Source organism: Ictalurus punctatus, chromosome 20 (assembly GCF_001660625.3).
Source record: "Ictalurus punctatus breed USDA103 chromosome 20, Coco_2.0, whole genome shotgun sequence".
Lineage (NCBI taxonomy): Eukaryota > Metazoa > Chordata > Actinopteri > Siluriformes > Ictaluridae > Ictalurus > Ictalurus punctatus.
This window is the reverse complement of record NC_030435.2, coordinates 11695359-11717321: the sequence shown is the minus strand read 5'-3', so window position 1 is coordinate 11717321 and position 21963 is coordinate 11695359. Positions and strand designations below refer to the sequence as shown.

Genomic DNA, 21963 nt, shown 5'->3' with positions numbered 1-21963 from the left:
GTGGGAGGGATGTTTTTACAGAGGGTGTTTCTATCCCCAACATGTGTAGAGTCAATCCTATCAACATGGAACAAGATAAAGCTGGATCTCGTCATCCCTTCCACTCTCTATGAGAGACTGTTGGGGATTATAGCAGCAGCATCATCATACCATTGGGCCTATTGCACAGGAGACTGTTTCAATGGTAACTGAAAAAATGGGGGTTTCGTCCGAAGGCGAAACCTCTGACAGTAATCAGTTTCACGCGGCGATGCCTACGTGCTCTGAGAATCTGGAGGTGTCCCCACTTTTTAGCCTTGGGTCACACGCTAGGGGTGTCTCCTTGTTGCAAGACTGTAATGACAGACACCTCCTTCACGGACTGGGGTGTGGTCTCAGATGGCTGTCCAGCTCACGGTCTCTGGAGTGGCCCTCATCTGAAATGCAGGCCATATTTCTAGCATTGAAATTCTTTCTTTCTCAATTGAGAGGTCACTATGTGTTAGTTGTGACAGACAACGCAGCGGTCTCATATATCGACCACCAGGGAGGATTATGTTCGTGCCCCCTGTTCAGGCAGGCGCAACTAATTCTTCTCTGGTCAGAGGGAAAGTTTTTGTCAGTGAGTGCATTCTACATTCTGGGCAACTGGAATGTAGGGGTAGACATCCTGTTGAGGCAGAGGCTGAGGCCCAGGGATTTGTGGCTCCATCCACAAGTGGTGGAGTCCATATGGTAGAGGTTCAGCCAAGCAGAAGTGGATGTGTATGCTTCCGAAGAGACACACTGCCCACTGTGGTTCGCCCTCACTCCTCCCGCACCATTAGGGCTAGATGCCATGGTGCATATATGGCCGAGGTCACATCTGTGTGCTTTTCCCCCAGTCGCTCTGCTCCCAGAAGTTCTACCTAGAGTCTACGTCTGCTCCTACAGGATGTGTGTGCTGCGGAAGGTTGGTCTACACCACAAACATTCATTCGATATTACAGCCTGGATATACATCCTGCCCTGGGCTCGAGTGTCTCGCAGTGAACCTTGGGCTCGGATCTTTTTTAACAGTATGACGGAGTGGGTATTCTCATTCCCACAGTGTTGAATGCTTACGCAACGTGGAGTTCCCTTTGAAAGCGAATGTCTGGGTTATGCATATAACCCTGTTCCCTGAGAAGGGAACAAGATGTTGTGTAGCTTTGTCATACTGGGGCATGCCTGTAAATTGTGTCTTCACTTCAGATAATAGAGGCTGATGATGCGGTTCACAGGTGCCATTTATATATCACGCGATGTGCTTAACTGACACAACCCCTGATCTCAGCAGGCCTATAAATATGCATGGTGTTACACAAGCTTCAGATGCCGATCACGTGCGAGGGCACTTCCCACAGCGTTGAGCTCATGCAACGTCTCGTTCCCTTCTCAGGAAACAGGCTTACCAGGCATTTTGCAAGTGAACATTTTATTGTCTATTTTTTGCTGGGCTGGTGCATCTGACAGTATTTGTGGCTTGGACATTTGAGGAATGCAAAAATTCACTTTCATGTGAAAAGTATCAGTGTTGGTCGGACCCATTCTTAAGGATTGGGGATGGCAATGTCCCCTCCATAAGTACCTCTTCAAAATAAGAAAATAAGGTGCATCTGTAAACTCATATATGAGGAATATGTCCATTAATGTTCTCCTCCAAGAGCATTCATCTACCCCACAATGTTGCATGACAGACAGTTCAAAATAATGTTTTAGATTCATGTGTCCCAAGAAAGCATGTGCACACATTCTCCCAGTTTAGTAGCTGTTGTGCAGCATGAGGGACAGAAATACAGTCCCCTCCAAATGTTTTGGAATAGCAAGGTCAATTCTTTTGTTTTTGCTGAATACACTGAAGATTGATAAAAATTTCAGCTTTCATTTCCTGATATTTACATCTAGATGTATTCACCATTTTAAAACATGACACGTTGGTGGCAGTCCAATCAATTTTTAGTTGAGCAAAAGCATGGGAACCAATAGTCTTAAAGTAAATTAAAGTAAATAAGACTTCATCGAGCTGACAAGCCACCTACATCGCCAAACTGTTGCAATTTCCATGCTTGTACTGCAGTTTCCTTCAATTTTCTCCCTTTGTCTCCTCTTCAGTAGCTGAAATACATGCTCAATTGGGTTAAGATCTGGGGTCTAAGTTAGGCATTCTAAAACCTTCTGCTTTTCCCCCTGATGAAGTCCTTTTGTGTTGGAAGTTTGTTTTGTGTCATTGTCTTGATTCATGATGTTCCTCCCAATAATATCGGAATGCATTTCTCTGTAAATTGGCAGGCAGAATTTTACTGTACAATTCTGAATTCATTCTGCTGCTACCATTATGCATTACATCATCAATAAAGATGAGTGAGCCTGTTCTAAAATCAGCCATGCAAACGCAAGCCATGACACTGTACTTGACCGATAAGCTCGTATGTTTTGGCTCATTAACAGATCCTTTCTTCCTCCACACTTTGGCCTTTCCATCACTTTAGTAGGGTTAATCTTGGTTCCTGAACTTTGTGGCTCATCTCTGTATTTCTTTGCAAATTCTAATCTGGCCTTTCCATTCTTACAGCTGTTGAGTAGTTTTCATCTGATATGGCCTCTATATTTCTGTTTTTGACGTCTTATTTGAACGGTGGATTGTTATACCTTCATCCCTGTAGTGTGGATTTTGTTGGTCATTGACTGTTGGTTTTAAGTTTTATTTTTTGATTTTTCTTCTGGGCTTGCTTTTCTCCAATAGACAGTTCTCTGGTCTTCATGTTGCTTTATCCTTTTTAACAACAAATGCAGTCTTCACAGGTGAAAACCAGGGCTCAGACCTAGAACAGACATTCAGAGTTATTAACTGTTTAAACAATCAATCTAACAGGGCACACCTGGGCAACAAGAAACACCTGTCAGTCACATGTTCGAATATTTTTAATCACTTAGAAAATTGGGTGGGTTCAAAAAAAAGATGCCACAATCATCTAGATCACATCTAGATATAAATATCAGGAAATGGAAGCTAAAATTCTGATCTCATATGTCTCAGACTCATCTTTTGATCTCAACCCTAAATGTATTTTGTATAGCAAATGCAAAAGAATTGGTCTTGCCATTCCAATACTTCTGGATGGTACAGTAGCTTTTTTATGCTAGCTAGTATGGTGGATATTACCAGGTTGCTTTGATAGTGGTCATCAGCTCTTCTACATTGTTGGACCCAACACCCATAACTTCCATAACACCTCAGCAGTGCCACAAGCTGATTGCCTCTATGCCATGCCTCATTTCCATAGTGTCTCTCATAGATTCTCTATGGGTTTCAGGTCAGACGAGTTGGCTGGCCAATCAAGCACAGTAATACCATGGTCAGCAAACCAGTTACTAGTAGTTTTGGCACTGTGGGCAGGTGCCGAGTCCTGCTGGAAAAGGAAATCAGCTTCTCCATAAAGTTTGTTAGCAGACGGAAGCATGAAGTGCTCTAAAATCTCCTGGTAGACAGCTGCTTTGACTCTCGAATTGAGGAAACACACCAACACCAGCCGATGACATGGCACTCCAAATTGTTACAACCCGCTATCTTGAGATGGGAAGTTTTTGTGTGCTGTGACATATTTTGTGTGCAGGTCCGAACTCCCTCCCAGAGTTTCCAGCCTGCCCTAGCCTGCCCTGCTCCCGCCTCCCAGGATGGCCTCACTGAATGGCAGCCATATTTAAAGAGGAAGACGGAGTGAGAATGGGGTGGGATGTTGGAGGTGGTTACATGTGTTGGTGTTTAGAGATTGTATTTGGTTGTGGTGCTTGTATGCTATTTTCTAACGGCTGTTCTGGGTTTTTACTCTTGCCTGGTTTTTGAATTTGGTTGTCCCTGTATCTGTTATTGTGCATTCTCTTCACTACTGTATATATGTTCATTTGGTTCACCGGCAGTAGGGGTGTGGCTGCCATTTCTTTTGGGAGAGGGTCCTTTTGTGTCTGTTTTTCTTGCTTAGGTAGTTAGGGAAGTATCCTTGCATTTTCTTTCTTTTTCTTTTAGGTAAGCTAACTACCTAATAATATAATTCTTCTGTTTATTATTTTTGCCTTGGCCCACCCTGAAGTTACACCTGGTTTGGTTAATTTGTACCGTTATATATATATATATATATATATATATATATATATATATATATATATATATATATATATATATATATATATATATATAATTGTCTTTTACAATATACCACAACCTTTTTCATACAACCTTGTTTGTGTTGTTATGCCTGGCTTCCCTTATTTAAAGATCAATCCAACTGAATCCCGAGCTGGTTACTCTGTGCAGCCTAACCTAGACTGGGCCATAACAAAATCATCACTGACTGTGGAAACTTCACACTGGCCTTCAAGCTACTTTCTTTCTGTTCCTCTCCACTCTTCTGCCAGACTCTGGGACCTTGATTTCCAAATGAAATGCAAAATTTACTTTCATGTTCCTCATAATTGTGGTTGTGCGTAATAAGCCAGACTGAGAGATTAAAGGATCAGGAAACCTTTGCAGGTGTTTTGAGTTAATTAGCTGATTAGAGCTCTTCTCATGTCATAAATTTAGAAATTATAAATTCTTTATTCTAATATTTTGAGATACTGCATTTTTGACTTCCATGAGCTGTAAGCTGTAATCATCAAGATCAAAACAAAAAAAGGCTTGAAATATTACACTTCATGTGTAATGAATCTAGAATATATGAAAGTTCCACAATTGAATTAAATTAGATTATTGGGGGGGGGATGAACTTTTCCATGATATTCTAATTTTTGAGATGCGCCTGTATTATCAGACTTGTGAGAAACATGTCAGTAACATGATTACCTTTCAGAGATCATGAAGAAAACAATGCAGTGTAGCAAAGATAATTCAATCACAGAGAGGCTGTAGATAATTTAAAAGTTTAATCCTGTCTAGTCAGTGCAGATAACATCATGAAGGTAGAAAGTTCCATGGGATGTTTTCAGTGAAGCAAAAATCCATTTGAATCACATGTAGTTTGAGATTGTAGAAATTCTCATTACAGTAAAAGAGTTTAATTTGTTCTGATTAAATTGCACTAAATTGTGCAATTTGAAATGATTCAAAGTTGAACTTTCCATTATGACTTTTTTCCCAAGGTATCAAACCAAGCTCCAGGCTCTTGCATACACAGAGAAGTTAATGGAAAAGTTCACCTGAATCACATTAAATATTAAGACATTTAATAGGTCAGGTTTTATTGTTCATTCCTAAAAACAAAAGAGCAAAAGCTTCTTTTCTCACCCAACATTTTCCAGGGACATTTAATGTCATATTAAAGAGAAACCCAATGTAGAAGTAGTGGAGACAGCAAACTCCCAAAATTCCAGAATGCAATGCAGCTATATGTCATGTCACATATCACTGTGCACTGAGTTACAGCAGCCACCTCAGCTCAGTTAGTGATCTTTGAGCTATCAAGCACAATGGCTTTGATTGAAGATGTCAGGAAAGATTTACCACAGGCAACGATTAACTAATGTTAAAATATACCAATGTGTCAAAGAAGGACATTTAAACCAAAAACAACTTACAATTTCTTTATAAAATAAATCTTTGTCTTAATTATAAATATTAATATGAAAGATGTTCAGGGTGAATTTTCCCTTAAATCATATGCAGCTACATGTTTTTTGTAGCTACACACTCAATCTCCCCTGTCTCTCTTTCTGTTCCTTCACACACACACACACACACACACACACACACACACACACACACACACACACACACACACACACACACACACACACACACACACACACAGAGTCAGATATTACCTCCAAATTTATTTGTTTCTTAAACGACTGATTTTAAATCAAGCTTTATTTCCTTTTTACAATACATTTTACATAACAAAAAACTCCAATAGCCTAGTGAGGTTAGCACCAAATTAAATATATAAAGGATTAGAAACTGTAAAATGTATTCGAGGAAAGGGAATGTTATCAGAAGTCCTCACTACTACATATACAATTACATGATACATAAAACATGGAAATGATTCCATATTTTAATGCAGGTTTAATGCAGGGAAGCAGGTACCTGTTCCATATTTATTCAGAAATGCATAAAAAGCATCGGACTTTCAATCAAGTGTGTAGTAACCCTACACTTACTAGATGCACCTTACAGGTGTCTTACACGCTTAATCCCCACAATGTTTCAAATCCAAGCCCATCCATAGCTCATTGTGTATTTGAGGGATGAAGACTTGGTAAGAGAAACATATCTTGTGTGATTGTGATGTTCAGTGGACTTTGGCTTGACATTTCACTCCAATGTGAATTCCCCCCAAGTGTTTGTTCCAGATTATAAATATTTTATGCAGGTTATAACATTTCATGCTATCACTAACTTAATGACTTCCTGTCTTGCTGGTTTCCACAGCATTACTTCCTATGAAAAAAAAGCTAAATGAATCCTACCATGTCAGTCAAAAATGCATATATAAATATAATTAAATACAAATTACATTTCTGTTTCCCACACAGGTCCAGTAAACTATTGCACAGCATGTCATAACTAGCATTAGGTACGTAAGACATAATCCATTTTTGCTTCAATGTTTTGTTCTCTTAACATCTTGACAGGTTATACACATGTTGTTGCACTAAACATACGCACACAAACATGGGAAAAGAAATTCATCTTTCGCAGTCAGCAGAGAGCTAGGTAACTACATTAACATTCTGGCTTTGGTGTCATCAGAAGGCCAAAAAAGAAATTCCTTGTGTGGGCAGGAGGTGGCAGGAACGAACAGAATATTGTTCAAACCAACAGGAGCGAGAGATGGATGAAGGACAGTAAAGAAGTGGAAGAATGGAGGTTTTATGTAAGGAAGAGCAATGAAAATACAACATGGTAGCTTGAAATGGTGTGCTTTGTGTAGAGGGGTAGGGGGAAAAAAGAAACACTCACCTCAGGTCAAAGAAGACTGAGTCAGTGAAAATAGAATGAATATGAAATAGAGGAGAGAGAGGGAGAGAGAGAGAGAGAGAGAGAGAGAGAGAGAGAGTGGGGAGGCAAATAATTAGACTGATTCTGTTTGACTTTTGTCTTTTGTGTTTTTTATACAATAACTCTGTTGCAATCCCCACTCTCATGTGTGTGTGTGTGTGTGTGTGTGTGTGTGTGTGTGTGTGTGTGTGTGTGCATATTTGTTTGTATGCACAAACTCTGCCAGCAGTATCAACTTCATTCTGAGGGTTTCAATCACTACAGTCAGAGCAACACACACATGCAAGCACACACTCTTATATAAGTAATGTGTGTAGCAGCTGTATGCTGCATGGATTTAAAGTTCGTTGGCAGATGGATGTTGTACTAGAGCAGTGTTCTTCACTAAATTAAACTAAAGGGGCAAACCAACCCAAAATAGGAGTCAGGGGGCAATAATTCAGTTTAAAAGGCGGATAGGTAGAAGTAATCTTGATGCAGTTTCACTTGCATTTTATGAGCATGTTACTGAAACATAGTATTTCCACCAATTAGTGGAATTTTTATGATATTTTAGAGTCTATGTTGGGGATTTCACTGAGGTTGCCCTCCAGGGGCCGCTAATAGCCTCAAGCCTACATGGTGAGGAACAGTGCTCTGGATTGTAAAGTGTTCTAAAAAAAAAAAAAAAACTTGATGGTTATGCGTAAGTCTTTGATGACAGTACTTTTTCTCTGATTTTGATTTCTAGAATTGAATCATGTATCTATGTGTGCATTTTGTGTGTGGGTTTGGCCTATGTTTTTTTTTTTATTTAGCCCTTAAGCAATGAATATAAAAAAATGTAGGCATGGCTACTTTGAAGGACCAGCCTACAGTAAAACAGGATGTGATACCATAGCACCAGTGCATCAAATGATTATGATATTATGCAATAGATGAGAGAAATCAGAAATAAAAAAAGGGTTTAAAATGAAGGAAAGTGAAAGAGATGAAGAGGACAAAAAGAGCATAAAAAGAGAGAGGGAGGGGAGAAGAGAAAAAAAGAAGGAATAGTTAAAGCAGAGATTCCAGGCAGTCAATAAAGGACAAAAACAGACCTTTTCCTTCAACAAGGTGCTGCTGCTATGAATAATTTCATGTGATTTAGTGCAAAATTGCTGCTTCCCCACCAGTAAAATAGATTTGATTCCAGCACCATTTCTTAATGAGCAACTGGTTTAAAAAAAAAAAAAAAAGACATGAATGGTGCATGAGGTTTAAAAGATTACTGGTAAATAACTAGCAAAATCAAATACCTCAACCATGAATTACTCAATCTAAGGAGGAAGCACTATTTTACTGGCAACTTTAAAAATTTAACTTGATCTTAAAAAGTTCCCACTTAACAAGTACACACTTAGTATAGCTAAGCTAATAGCTATAAATAGCTAAAATCATTAAAAAATATATCTGTCTCCTATTTTGTTGTCTATTATAATATCTTTGTGTTATGTAAATGAGGATGTGACTTGGTAAAGGCATTCTCAAAGCCAAATGTACAAATTGTAAAACCCTCCATAATCATAATTACTTTTACACCATTTACTAGGAAACTTCCACATCAGATCACATAATGGCTTGATTCCAGTGCTTCAGTGGCCCATTACCTAATACGTTTTGCTATTTTTTACAACAGCTCTGACATCAGCACAGTATGAGTGGAAAAGGGATAAAACAGGGGGGAGGGGACTTTTCCAGGATCAGCAGAAAAAAATCTGACAAAAAATTCTGATTTTTAGTGTATATCTGCATGCATGCAGTGTGGTGTGAGATGGTCATCACACTGCACATTATCCACAGAGATAGTATGGCAGTGTTAGATAGAGAGACAGCAGAATAATGTTGTCACTATTCTTCCATCCCAGAACTGTGTGTGTGTGTGTGTGTGTGTGTGTGTGTGTGTGTGTGTGATAGAAACAAAGTGTTGTGGGAGCATTTAGCTCTTGCCCTAAATATTTAAATCAGCACCCTGGAATGTTTATGGGTTTTTAATTTTTGATGCCAATGGGTTTATTCATTGGGTCATTAAAAAAAAATCAGTGGCACAGGGTGTGTTCAATGGCTCCTGTGTGTCCTAAGCTACACAGTGAAACTACACCACAGATCTGAACTTAAAACTGAATTTACAGATGTGGGACTACTCATCCTCCCAATTCCTCCTCTTTAAGGCCTTCTCTCCTCCACACGCTTCTTGCATCCTTCACTCGCTTAACCAAGAGTAATTTTGTGTGAGAGCTTGGACAGGGTGGAGAGAAGAGCAGCAGAGCTATGTTTGGGCTTCTCTTCTCCTCCCCCCGTCTGCTCTTGTTTAATGAGCTCAAGCTCAATGGTCATAAGAACCCTGTCCTTCCTGTCTGTCCTGCCTTCTCCAGGTCTTTGACCCTGGAGTTCTAGCTCTCTGCTTGCGAAGCCCTATTTCTTTTCTCTGCGCATCTCTTGCTTCTTCTTCTCAGATGCTGGCACCTTCTGCTTGCCAGGATCCACCACAACAGAAGCCTGGGGAGAGAGAGGGAGTGTGGGGAGGGGAGGATAGAGTCACTATGGCAGGAGTGAGGGATAAAGAGAGCGAGAAAAAGGAAAGAGCAAGAGAGAGAGCCATAGCAAGAGAGAGAAAAGAAGAGGTGTGTTGTTATATGATGCATGGTGTGAAGATTAACAGAAGTGGAAAAGGAGAAGAAGAAAGTGGCATAGAGGAAGAGAAGAAGAAAGAGATGGGAAAGGGGGAAACCGAGAACGAGCAATTAGAAGGAGAGGTAAACAGGGGGAACCTTTGGTTTCTGGAAGGGGGGACAAAACAGGAAGCCGTCAGTCAGTCCGACAGAGAGTGGCAGCATGACATCACAGCACCTACACACACACACACACCTGAGCCTGACCCTTATGAATGAATAACAAGGCTCAATTTATGTAATAAAGAATTGATATTACATTGATATTAGCATTTATTACATTGATAGTAGCATTTAACACTGTGCTGTTTAATAACAAAACTGATTATGGCCCTTTGTAAATGAGACTAATTTCAGAATATGTCCATAACTGCATTTTTGACTAATATGAACTTCTAAGGATTTCATGATGTCTGTTCATAGTCATGCACCTGATTCATTGATGAAAATGTATTGTGATTATTATTCTGAAGGTCTTTAAGGGCCATTCTGTTTCAATGCAGACATTAGTTATTATCCTTTATTTCTGTAATTTTCACCCATTCTCCCAAGTCTCTCCCATTCAGTCTCTGAGATTAGTGCAAAACTGGTAAGTTGCTTCTTTGGTTTTCATTAGTTATTGCAGTAAGTGCTTTAAAGATTTTAACTCTTAAACAAAAATATAATTTCTAGTCTGCAGAACACAAATCTGTCAGGTTCTACTACTCAGTCACCTGACTTTGCAATTGAACTTGAAGAGAGGATGGATATTGGACTTCAGCAGACAGAGAGAGAGAGAGAGAGAAAGAAAGAAGGGGACAAGAAAGAAACAAAGATTGAAGCTGATAGGACGCAACACACAAATATAAGAGGTGAATGATGACGATAGATAGATAGATAGATAGATAGATAGATAGATAGATAGATAGATAGATAGATAGATAGATAGATAGATAGATCTGGACTTTTCTTTCAGTCTGTTTACTTTGGTTGTCCTACAACTACTTCGTATGAGAGGCAGCATGTTGTCTGTACATGATTCCTCAAGAAAGGCAATCATGTGCAACTTAATCCTGCAGAGAGGAGAATTACAAGAGGGCAGAAAGAGGAAAGTGGGATGAAAGTGAAAAATTCACCCTAAAGAGTAAATAAAGGGATGAAAGAATGTGTGGAATGAAAACATGGAGAAGCAGAAATTAGAACGATAGTCAGGAGGTGTGTGTGTGTGTGTGTGTGTGTGTGTGTGTGTGTGTGTGTGTGTGTGTGTGTGTGTGTGTGTGAACATCATGGCATGTTGGACTCCAATTGAATGCCAGTTTAAGACAGTATAAAGCAAGTGGAAATTGGTAAGAACTGGAAAATTATGCTAGACAAGATCAGCTGTTTAGCTGCTCTGTCTACAAATATTTAAGTTTGGCATACATGTTTTAATAGTTAAATTAACTAAGTTGCATGTAAATCAGAGCCTTGTAATAAGGTGACACTAAAAGAATACTCCAGTGTTTTGGAACTGAAAATGAGACTACATTATCAGAGAAAAATATTTTTGTTTATTTGTTACTAATGTAGACAGTCAATTTTTTGATGTATCAATCTACTGAATATAATCAATATATATAACATTGGTAAGATATTCTCTCAGGTATATGTAATGGTGTAATTTAGAATTTGCATTATATGTCTAGTCAGGTGGTTAAAATAATTATTGACTGAGTCCAACAACAACTTTTAGACCTACAGATCATTAGTAGTGAGTTTCAAGTAAGCAACTCAAGTTTGTTCTTTTTTTTGTACTCAAAAATGTTGAAATACTTGTCTGTGATAATTACACAAATGCTTAAGATGCTAGAGTTTGCATTTAAAATTGACAAACATTATAATGAATTAAAGCTAACAGTCTGAACTAATAACAGGGAACTAGTTTAAAAAACAAACAAACATTGGATCACGGCTATAAATAAAGATGTGTTTTGGTCATGGTGGTTAGTCTATAGCTGGCATACATAGAGGAGAACAAACATAGAGGTAGACATTGAACTTTGACCTTGTCCTCTGCCTGCTGGTCAGCCTTGGGTAGCAGGTAGAGATCTGAATTTGATATAGGTAGCAAAAGAAATGTGCCTACTTTCTACTGTTTCAAGCTTGCAAGAAACATGCATCTTAGTGTAAGATGCCCCTATAGATCCTATAGCTGTTATAATTAAGATACATGCTATTGAAATGATTAGCATGTATGCTGATCCCAGTCAAATCTCAAAAATCTGAATGACAAAAAATTACAATCAGAAAATAGCTATAAATCTAGCAAACTCATGAGCTACTATGTAGACATTTTGTGTTGCTGAACATAATTGATAAAAAAAATGGCAGTCCCTTTTCAATAACAGTACAGACAATTTATCTAACCTAGTAGATGATGAGTTCATCTTAATTTTCAAGTTATCACCTGACTATTGTAATATATACTTATTTGGAGTGTGTACTTAAGAATTTAGGCTTATATTTAAGTCTGAACTTTCCAGTCACAGGTGGAGCAAGTGAGGAGAAGACCAGAAGAGGAGTTCTTTACAGGAGCCAAAGCAGCCAGGGTTATTGGTATCAGAACTGGTATGTGTGGGCCAGTCTTTTCAGGTGTCTTCACATGCGTCGCGTGTGTGTGTGTGTTTGTGTGTGTGTTTGTGTGTGTGTTTGTGTGTGTGTGTGTGTGTGTGTGTGTGTGTGTGTGTGGTGCAAGTAGCAGTAGGTGAACACTTGCCTGTTTTTGCTGGGCTCCCTCTTTCCCTTTGCCTTTCTTGCCATGTTTGCTGAGAAGAAAACGTAAACATAGTGTGAGGATTTAACCATATGTTAAGCTCTTCAATTTAACCACACTGGAAAATGGGGCAGGGGTTCAGGCCTTGGCAAAGATGTGTGTGTATGTGCCATGACTAGGGAACGTATGGGCTTTAGCCTTGTTGAAGGTATGTGTCTGAATGAGCGGGCTTTTTGAAACCTGTGGGGACTTGAGCAAGATCTTAGTGAGGATACATGTGTGTATGTGTGTATGTTTGTCAAAGCCAGGCAGAGGTTCAGGACATGCTTGAGGCAGCATGCACTCCCAGACTGACCTCACACTCAAGCTGAAGACGCGCCGGGCCACCAGGAAGCGCATCAGATAGTAGATGGCCACCACCAGGATCAGCAAACCTAAAACCACCCCAATAATCGCACCTGTGATCACGCCGGCCTGAATTGGGACTGAACAGAATGAGGGGAAATGTGAGAATGATGTGAGGAAGAGATAGAGGAGAGGATGGGACAACATTTATAATGTCAAATGTCATCTGTCATCTATCCTATTTCTATCCTTTTCTAGTATATTTTTATATTTTTATTTTTGTACTTGTATGCAAGTAAATTCTAGTTAATGTAAATTCTGTTTGTTGTACTATATGTGGAGTTGTGACCAATAAAATGTGGAGTTTGTGACCAATAAAATTTGAATTTGAATTTTAAATGTTTGGCTAAATTAAACTGATTTAAAGAATTACAGAAAGGATAATCATAGTGATTCATACTTTTCTCAAATACCAGAAGTCGTACACTGGAGGGTCGACCCACTATATCTGGAGGGTTCTTGGCATCACAGGTGAAGGTTCCATTATCAGCAAAGTCCAGATTTCGGATCAGGATAGAGCCATCGCGACGAGCTGGGTTGCCCACAAACTCCAGGCGGTCCCGGAATGGTCCTTTGTTGTCCATATAGGGAACTCCGTTTGTGTAGTGGAAAATCTGACCAATCACAAGACCAGACATAATTGAGACATAAACAAAACATCAACATTATACTTAATTATTGGGCATAACCAAGGAGAATTCACAAGTAACTGATCTAACAACTTACAGAGTGAGCAAATAATAAAAAATAAAAAAAAAAACCCTGCTAATACTAAAATGCTAGAAGCACTGGAAATGTTAGAAGATACTGGGAAATTGCTTGACAGCATTCCAGCTGAAATCATTCTTTTGTTAAAGGAAACTATGAAGTGCAGTTAAACTAGTATCTCAGCCACATATTGACTCTTTCCCTAAACAGTCAGCTGATGTTAAATCAATTGGAGTTATAAGCTTTTTAAAATGTCCAATTAAACATTTTCTAACATTTCTAACAATGTTACAAAGCAAAAAAGCTATTTTATCTTCCAAATAATTTAAATGTCTTTTTAAAATTCAGCAAATGTACTTGAGTGTAACTTTAGAATACTTAATATAGAGATTGTCTTCTGGTTTACAAAGCACTTCCATGAATAAATCATGGAGAAAGTGAGACGAGCACATGTGTGTAAGTGTATATGTACAGCGATGCTGTCTTTCGCCCCATCTGGCCTGTAGCTCCAAGAGAAGGTGACATCATCAGAAGTCCATCGCCATGAGAAGAAAGAGCAGGAAAGCCGGATATCTGAGCCTACCAAAGCATGTCTCTCCCAGCCAGTATACACCACTATAGCCTCTGACTGGGGAGCTAACACACACACACACACACACACACACACACACACACACACACACACACACACACACACACACACACACACACACACACACACACACACACACACACAAACAGACAGAGTATCAACTTAATCACCTCTATAGAACAAATTTCATATTGATGCTTGAAAATGTTTTGTATGGACAACAGAGACTACATATATTTTAAACAAACCAGCTAATTATTAAAGTCAATCACATGTGCACAGACTCAGGTGTGTATAACTCTATCTAGATATATTCTCTATTATGTCCTCTATTGTGTATTCCAATGTATACAAATTAATTATTCTTCTTCTCTAATGACTTGTAAGGTTGTTTATAGTTTAATAGAATGCATTACAATTAATGTGTGTAACACTCCTGAGCATTAGGACTTACTCCAGCCTACATGTTTAGTGGGTCTTTATGTGATTCTGTGTGAATGTGTGCGTGTGTAAATAACACTCCTATACAATATAACTTGGCCAACCCCATCTGTTTAATTTTTGCGCTCAGTTCCTCCTACCTTGTGCTGTTGTAAGATCAATTTGTGGAAACTTGCAGCACTACACAGTTTCTACCAGTTTCTTTAACAGCTCTATTAATTGACAACTCTATGAACATTCTGCCTCTGTCACTTTGGATAGATGCCCCTGCCAAATAAATAATTAAATGTAAATTTATAAAATAAAATAAAAAACATATTTTTCTCATATTGATGAAATGAGATAAAGATTAAAGATTAGGGTTAGGTAACAGCTAACGTCTGAAAAAGCACAGAGTAGAAATCACACAGTGAGAGGATGTGAACTATCAATATAGACCCAAAGTTAAAGTAGCTCCTTTGTGCTCTTATGCACTAAAAGTTTTCTAATACAACACAGTTATTTAATTGTTTCTGTCATTCTTTCTGACATTTAAAAAAAAAAAATATTTATATATACTTTAAATACTTGAGGTCACAAATTAATTTGCAGATCTCACATATCAGTGCAGCATTCATTCAAAAAATCACATTATCTTTTCTTTATCTCAAATGCATACATACCTTTATGTCAGAAATTTACAGGTAATTGATCATTTTAACTCCATGTTCATAAACATCCCCACCTGATCAAAAACATCCCCACCAAAAGTCGCCACCTGATTTATAGATATACATAATATAGGCACCTACCACACAGGCTTGGATTACTATATGCAACTGCACAACTAGCCCCTCGACTCCCTCTTCCAAAGGACCACTAACCAGAAATGATTTAGTAAATAATGTCAATGTTGGGTTAAAAAACAGTTCACTAACTAAATGTATCCAGCCAGTATCAGTGCTCTGGTCAAAATCTGACCACTGACAAAGGGCTAGAGGACAATTAACAAAAACTGAACCTGATGACATATGGTTTGCAACTTGTAAAATCTACAAGGTGTCCCAGCAAAGTTGGTGTGTCTTAGAAAGTGGCTAGTAACTGTACACAACATTTAAAACCCCATTAACACGTCTCTGCCCAAGCACAGTTGTCGCCTTTTTACTGAGTAGAGGAGACTGAGAAATAAATGGGCCACAGTTATTACCAGTATATACCTACAAAGTGACCGACGTGTTAGGTGGACCTGATGAAAGGACCACTAAGTGTAGAGACAAGGTAGATGGAATTAATATTAAGCAAATAGAAAGAATTTTAAAAATGATGTACAATAATACCTCATGCAATATAACATAAATAGTTTATTTTGTATTAGCAATAAAAGCTATCTCTTTTCAAAATAGCAGAATATTCCATTTATAAATGCAAAATATAGACAAATAAAATTAAGTTACGTAAAAAGACAATTTAATGTAGTTAATTCTGGCCTTTATATACCAACCAGTAACTACAAGGTTGCCAAGCAGGATTAACTAAAACAGCTCAAGCAAAAACCAGTCAGGTAAATTTGTAAATAAAATTTTTAAATATTTTTCATGTAGTTACATGAAAAATATAACATTGGCATAAATATAATTTTATTTTAAAAAACCATTGCAAAATTATTACATTGGCAGTGACATTGCAAAAAAAAAAAAAGTCGCAAAGGCATTGCAAAGTAATAATGGAAACTTGCTACTTAGAAATCCTATCTGTATGGCAATGTAAAGTTTTAAAGTTTTGTTTACCTGCACTGAGCAGCACCACAGATGTGAACACCAGTAGAGTTAGCATGCTTTCTGTCTGATGTTTCTGCTGGACAGCTTGTGGAAGATTAGAAATTAGAAGATCAAAGATGAGGAAAATGGAGGAAAAATGTAGGGATGGCGGGAGTAGGGTTGAGGGGCACCCAGGCAAGTGTGTGCAGACTCAGAGTTTATACCCAACCACACCCCTAGGTCAGGTCCTACCCTAAGACTGCCTTCTTTTTTTCTACAGTTCTGCCTATCCTCTATTCATCACTTGTTCCCTCTTTCCCCACCCCTAAGCCAGGCCCTACCTAGTAACACTAACTCTGTGATCTTTACTCTCTCTCTCTCTCTCTCTCTCTCTCTCTCTCTCTCTCTCTCTCTCTCTCTCTCTCTCTCTCTCTCCTGCTCTCCATTTACTCAAAATTATATCCCAGTAATTTTGCAGAGAAGAACTAAAACTCTTTGCTCACTTCATTTTGAATTTTTAATAAAATAATTTTGAAAGAGGGCAAGGCTGGTTCAAAGCTGAATCTATAAAAGGCAACTTTAAAGATTTAATGACATAATTTAACAGCTGTGTGTGTGTGTGTGTGTGTGTGTGTGTGTGTGTGTGTGTGTGTGTGTGTGTGTGTGTGTGTGTGAGAGAGAGAGCGAGAGAGAGAGAGAGAGAGAGAGAGAGAGAGAGAGAGAGAGAGATTATGTAATTGACACACCATCATTATATCTCTTCTCTTGATGTCATCACCAGCAGACCACGACTCATCTTTAATCCATGACACTTCATGCTGCAGATGCTATTATACACCAAAGCCTTTTAAATAAGGCAATCACAAGGGATTCACAGATGAAAGATATTAGGTTCTTTATGGTGTATGACAAATCTAATACATACAACCACAGGTATATACTGTATATAAAATCTTAGACTTTTACAAATAAAAAAAAAATAATAATAAAATAAGATGAATTCTGATGTGAGACAGAAAATGTGTCACAGAGTCAGAAAAACAGAGAGAGAGAGAGAGAGAGAGAGAGAGAGAGAGAGAGAGGTGCTCTGTCACAAGGACACAAACACAAATAATATTAGACAAAGCCTTCTCTTTCCTCCCTCCATTTCTTCTTCTCTCTCTAGATTCCTCTCCTCTGCTGACATCGGCCAGTCAAAACAATGCATTGAGTTAGAGAAAGAGTCCTACTGCCCATTCCGTCTCTCCAAACAAAGCTTTGCATTCTTTTCTCCTCTGGTCACTATTTCACTCCTCCTCTTCCAGTAATATACAAAACAAAAGGACAGAGAGAGCATCTAGAAATAGATGGGTTGAGATAAGGACACAAAGATACTGGATTGACAAAAAGCATTAAAGAGAAAGTGTAACAACAATGACCTTAACATATTTCAGGACCTTTTAAACAGACCAATTTTACTCCTGAACCCTCTCATCATAATCTTGCTGAGTCAGAAAACTTCTGTGCTAGAAGCTATTTACTTTAAATGTATCATGCCTTAGGACAAAAAGTGCTGTTTGTTTGTTTGTTTGTGGGAGAGGTACTAGGGTGTGGTCCTGCAAATTAATAAATGTCTTTCAATGCTAGGGGGGTTTTGTGTGGGAGTGTGGAAAGAAAAATAGACTTTTAAAAGTGATTAGCATGTGATCTCCAGAATTTTAAAATGGTGGAACTTACTAAAATGCATAATGGTTTAAATGCTCATAACTATTATAAGCATTTTAATTCCATGTTGGACTGCTATGTATAGTGTACAAGCAAAGCTGGTTAAAACAACTGAACATGTCTATGTAATGATCAGTGGTTGCATACTCAATCCACACATCCATCATGCCATTATTTTCATGGTTCTTTGTGAACAGTGTTTTCAAAATGTCCCATGTTAGTGTGGGCTTGGCCTTAGGCATGCATGCATTTAATTGTTTATACTCATAAGTGCAACTATAGACCATAATAATTTATAATCATTATGGTCAATATTAATTACAATAAGTAGAAGTGAAATACTATAGCATGGGCAACTCTAGACTATAATGATTTATACCCACCATCCTTTGTCACCCAGAAGAGAATGGATTCCCTTTCAAGTCTGGTTCCTTCAAATTTCCCTCTGGCTCGCTCATTAGGGCTCTACATCTACACTGGATTTCTGTAAAGCTATTTTGTGACAATGTCTATTATTAAAAGCACTGTACAGTGCTCTGAAAAATGACAAAATAACTGTGTTTGGTTGCAGTTATTGCTGCTGAAGGTTTCACATCCAGATTTTAAGTTTAAGGAGGCAATTAGTTTTTCACATTGCTGATTGGTGTTTGAAAACTTTTTTTTGCTTCAATTAAAAAATAAAAAATAAAAACTGTATTGTTTGTTTACTCAGGTTAACTTTGTTTTATGTTGTATTTCATTTGAAAATCTAAAACTATTTATAATTAGCTATACACAAAAACAGAAGAAATCAGGATGGGGCAAAAAGTGCCTTTTCACACTGTGTGTAAACATAACCTTCTTCACAAGCATCACAGTAAAAATCCCAATTACGCATAAAATCCACAGTAATTGTAAAAGGACATTTTAATTGAATTCCATACGAATTAGTTTGTAAGGAAAGCTATGACTGCTACTTTTAATCATTTCTAACTTGTTTTTAATGATATTATTGCTGTTTATTATGATTACTGTTGTTACTGGCTCTTGTTCTGTTGTATCTGCAGTTCAGGTTGTATTCTAGTTCTATTACATTTGTTGTTCAGCCAAGGCAAAATGACGATAATAATATTAAAACAAAACAAAACAAAAAAAACACCAGTCTCTGCATTAAGACATGGGTGGGGGGCTTTTTGGCCCTACCCCAATAAATTATTCAGGACTTCCTTATTTAGAGCACACCTGTTAAAACTCCTTACTCATTTTATCATATTTTACTAGACAGAAAGAAGAAAATATCAAAATAAACAAGCAAAAGGATTTCTTACATAGCATTGGTTAGACAGTTAATGAATTCACATCATTTATTTAAAAAAGAAACACATTATGCAAAGAAAAATAAAATACAAATCCTCAAAAATATAAAATAATCTATGAAAGCTTAGTAGTGCATAGTGCCTCTATCTATTTTTAAAAGTGGATTTTTAGTAGCTTTGAGCAATACAGCATCAAACACAACCATCAGTGTGAATAACTGAGTCAATTGAAATCAATATATGCATTCTGAAGTACAAGACAACTGAATTGCACACCATCAGTAAATAATCATAGAGATATACATTTTCTCATTCTCTCTCTCTCTCTCTCTCTCTCTCTCTCTCTCTCACTCACACACATGCGCACACACACACACACACACACACACACACACACACACACACACGCACACGCACACACACACACTTTCATGACTTTTCAGTGAAACACTACATTTTTGGAAGCACTGCTGACCAATTAGAATCAACCCCAAACATGACTCAAAAGAGTGGGCACACATCACAAAAAACACAAACCAGCACTGCAAGATTTTTAAAATACATAAATACACATCCAAAGACACAGAATATGACAATATTATCTTTACATACATGCACAGTACATGCTCACTTCATCACAACTTTCATACAGTAAATAGATTATATATACTAATACATACTAATACATACAGTAAATGCTAAAACACACAAACACATTTTTTATGTGAGTTTACATTGTATGTATGTATATTTTCATAATGTGAGCATGCATTTGTGTGTATATTTTACTTAAATAAATGCATCATTGTTTAAGTTGCAATAAAATAATATATTGTATGTATATTTCATTGTAAATATATTTTAAAATAAGTATTTACAGGTTTTATAAACACACAGTACACACTCACACCATCTCACCATACACACCACAGCATCAGATTCTTCCATGAGAGTTATTAATGTATTTGAGAATGGCTGACATCATCAAACTGCAAAAAGTCAAATGCCTGTAGTGTGTGTGAATAGCGTTGACATTTAACAGGGTCATTTCAGGACAAAGGGGAGATCTGTCTTTCTCTCTCCTCATCCCTCTCATGGCAGGGATGTCACAGGGAGCACGGAATGAGGGATGGAGAGAGGGAGCGAGAAGTAGGGATGGGGAGAGAAGGCAAAAGAGGAGAAAAGCTATTGTTCTTGTTTGAAAGGCAGCTTATTGTTTTCAGAAAGCCCTTCAGTGGCGTAGGAGTGATAGGAGCGAGGAAAAGAAGAGCGAGACACAGAGACAGATAGAGACAGGCAACAAACACACTACAGAAGGAATGTGTAAATCATTTTTGTTTCCTTCATTTTTTCCTTATGCTTCCTCACACAATTTGTGTGTGAGATAAATAGTGTAGCATTTTCTCTCCTGAGAGTGTGAGTACTAGATCAATATTTTGTGGAAATATAATCTCAGACAAACACCCCCACTTCGGCCTTGAACCACCAAATGTTTTTTCAAGAATACAAATATTCTGTCGGGTACCCACACACACCTGTGTAAGAAAAAAAACACATAACACTTATTTTTTCATAACACATAATTAAGATCATGTTGACATAAATTATGCATATGATATTCAATTATACAAGATCATCATTCTACTGTACATTGTGACATTTGGCTGCATAGATAGTCAGCATTTTTGGGGTGGAGTCTTATTTTACAGGATAACTGTCCTCTAGGGCAGGGTTTCTCAAACATTTGAGGTCAAAGGCCCCTTTAACTGATCCATCCATCCATCCATCCATCAATCTTCAACCGCTTACTCCTTTTCAGGGTCACGGGGAACCTGGAACCTATCCCAGGGAGCACACTGCACAATCACATACACATTCACACAACCATTTATACGCTACAGACACTTTGGACATGCCAATCAGCCTACCATGCATGTCTTTGGAGTGGCGGAGGAAACTAGAGTACCTGGAGGAAACCCCCACAGCATGGGGAGAACATGCAATCTCCACACACACAGGCAGTAGAATTGAGCCCCCAACCCTGACGGTGTAAGGCAGACGTGCTAACCACTAAGACACTGTGCACGCCCCTTTAACTGTAAATAAATAAATAAATAAATAAATAAATAAATAAATTCAGGCCCCTTGGTACAGATATTATTTTATAAACATAATCCATAAAAACTGTTCAAAGACTATTATATTATACTAATATTTATTTAAAAGTTATTGGATCCATTGCAGGTTTGGGGTTTTTTTCTGAACTTTCCACTCCCAAAACATTTTAATTAAATAGACATTTGATTCAGTTTGACAGTATGTATATGCATAATAACTTTGATAATGGTGGCATGTCATTTTCACCATTGTAACAGAATGACAGACACTCTGGCTATCATTCATGGACCCCATTTTTAGAACCATGGCTCTAGAGTGACTTATTTTGGCCATTTTTTTAAGGCAGCAGAAAAGGTATCGATCGGTAGTCCTGTTCACTGGACCATGAACTGGTGCTCCAAAATATCATTATAATATCATAAAAGTGTAAAAATTGTAAATATCATATGTGATAATCATTGTGATATAAACTAAATACCTGCACATAATAAACACAGGTAAGAGAGGTTCATACCCTAAAATAAAGGATGCATATACACATCGCTT

The 21963-nt window shown here is 37.8% G+C and overlaps 2 protein-coding genes across 9 annotated transcripts in view; both read right to left on the bottom strand.

Annotated features, from left to right (window-relative positions):
- Positions 1-2855, bottom strand: part of atp1a2a (ATPase Na+/K+ transporting subunit alpha 2a) — a 112132-nt gene extending 109277 nt beyond the window's left edge. The window contains exon 1 of one of the 4 annotated variants that reach the window (XM_053673767.1): positions 2650-2855. In XM_053673767.1, the coding sequence (XP_053529742.1) occupies positions 2650-2682 (33 nt within the window). In that variant the 5' untranslated portion in view covers positions 2683-2855. The remainder of the gene's footprint in view (positions 1-2649) is intronic. The other 3 variants (XM_017461878.3, XM_017461877.3, XM_017461875.3) reach the window with 3 other exon arrangements.
- A 2990-nt stretch (positions 2856-5845) lies between these two features.
- On the bottom strand, positions 5846-16516 carry mpz (myelin protein zero). 5 transcript variants are annotated; one of them, XR_008393085.1, is made up of 7 exons: positions 16331-16514; positions 14004-14167; positions 13224-13437; positions 12774-12903; positions 12422-12470; positions 9787-9865; positions 5846-9514 (listed from the first exon to the last, which is right to left on the bottom strand). XR_008393085.1 is itself a non-coding variant. In XM_053673770.1 (6 exons), the coding sequence occupies exons 1-6, from the start codon at positions 16374-16376 to the stop codon at positions 9431-9433; spliced, it is 687 nt and encodes a 228-aa protein (XP_053529745.1). In that variant the 5' UTR covers positions 16377-16516; the 3' UTR covers positions 5846-9430. The 5 variants fall into 5 exon arrangements, 4 of the variants coding, with proteins under 4 accessions (XP_053529745.1, XP_053529748.1, XP_053529746.1 ...); XM_053673770.1 differs by lacking the exon at positions 9787-9865 and having other exon boundaries at positions 16331-16516; XM_053673773.1 differs by having other exon boundaries at positions 5846-9865.
- Between the last annotated feature and the right edge of the window lie 5447 nt (positions 16517-21963).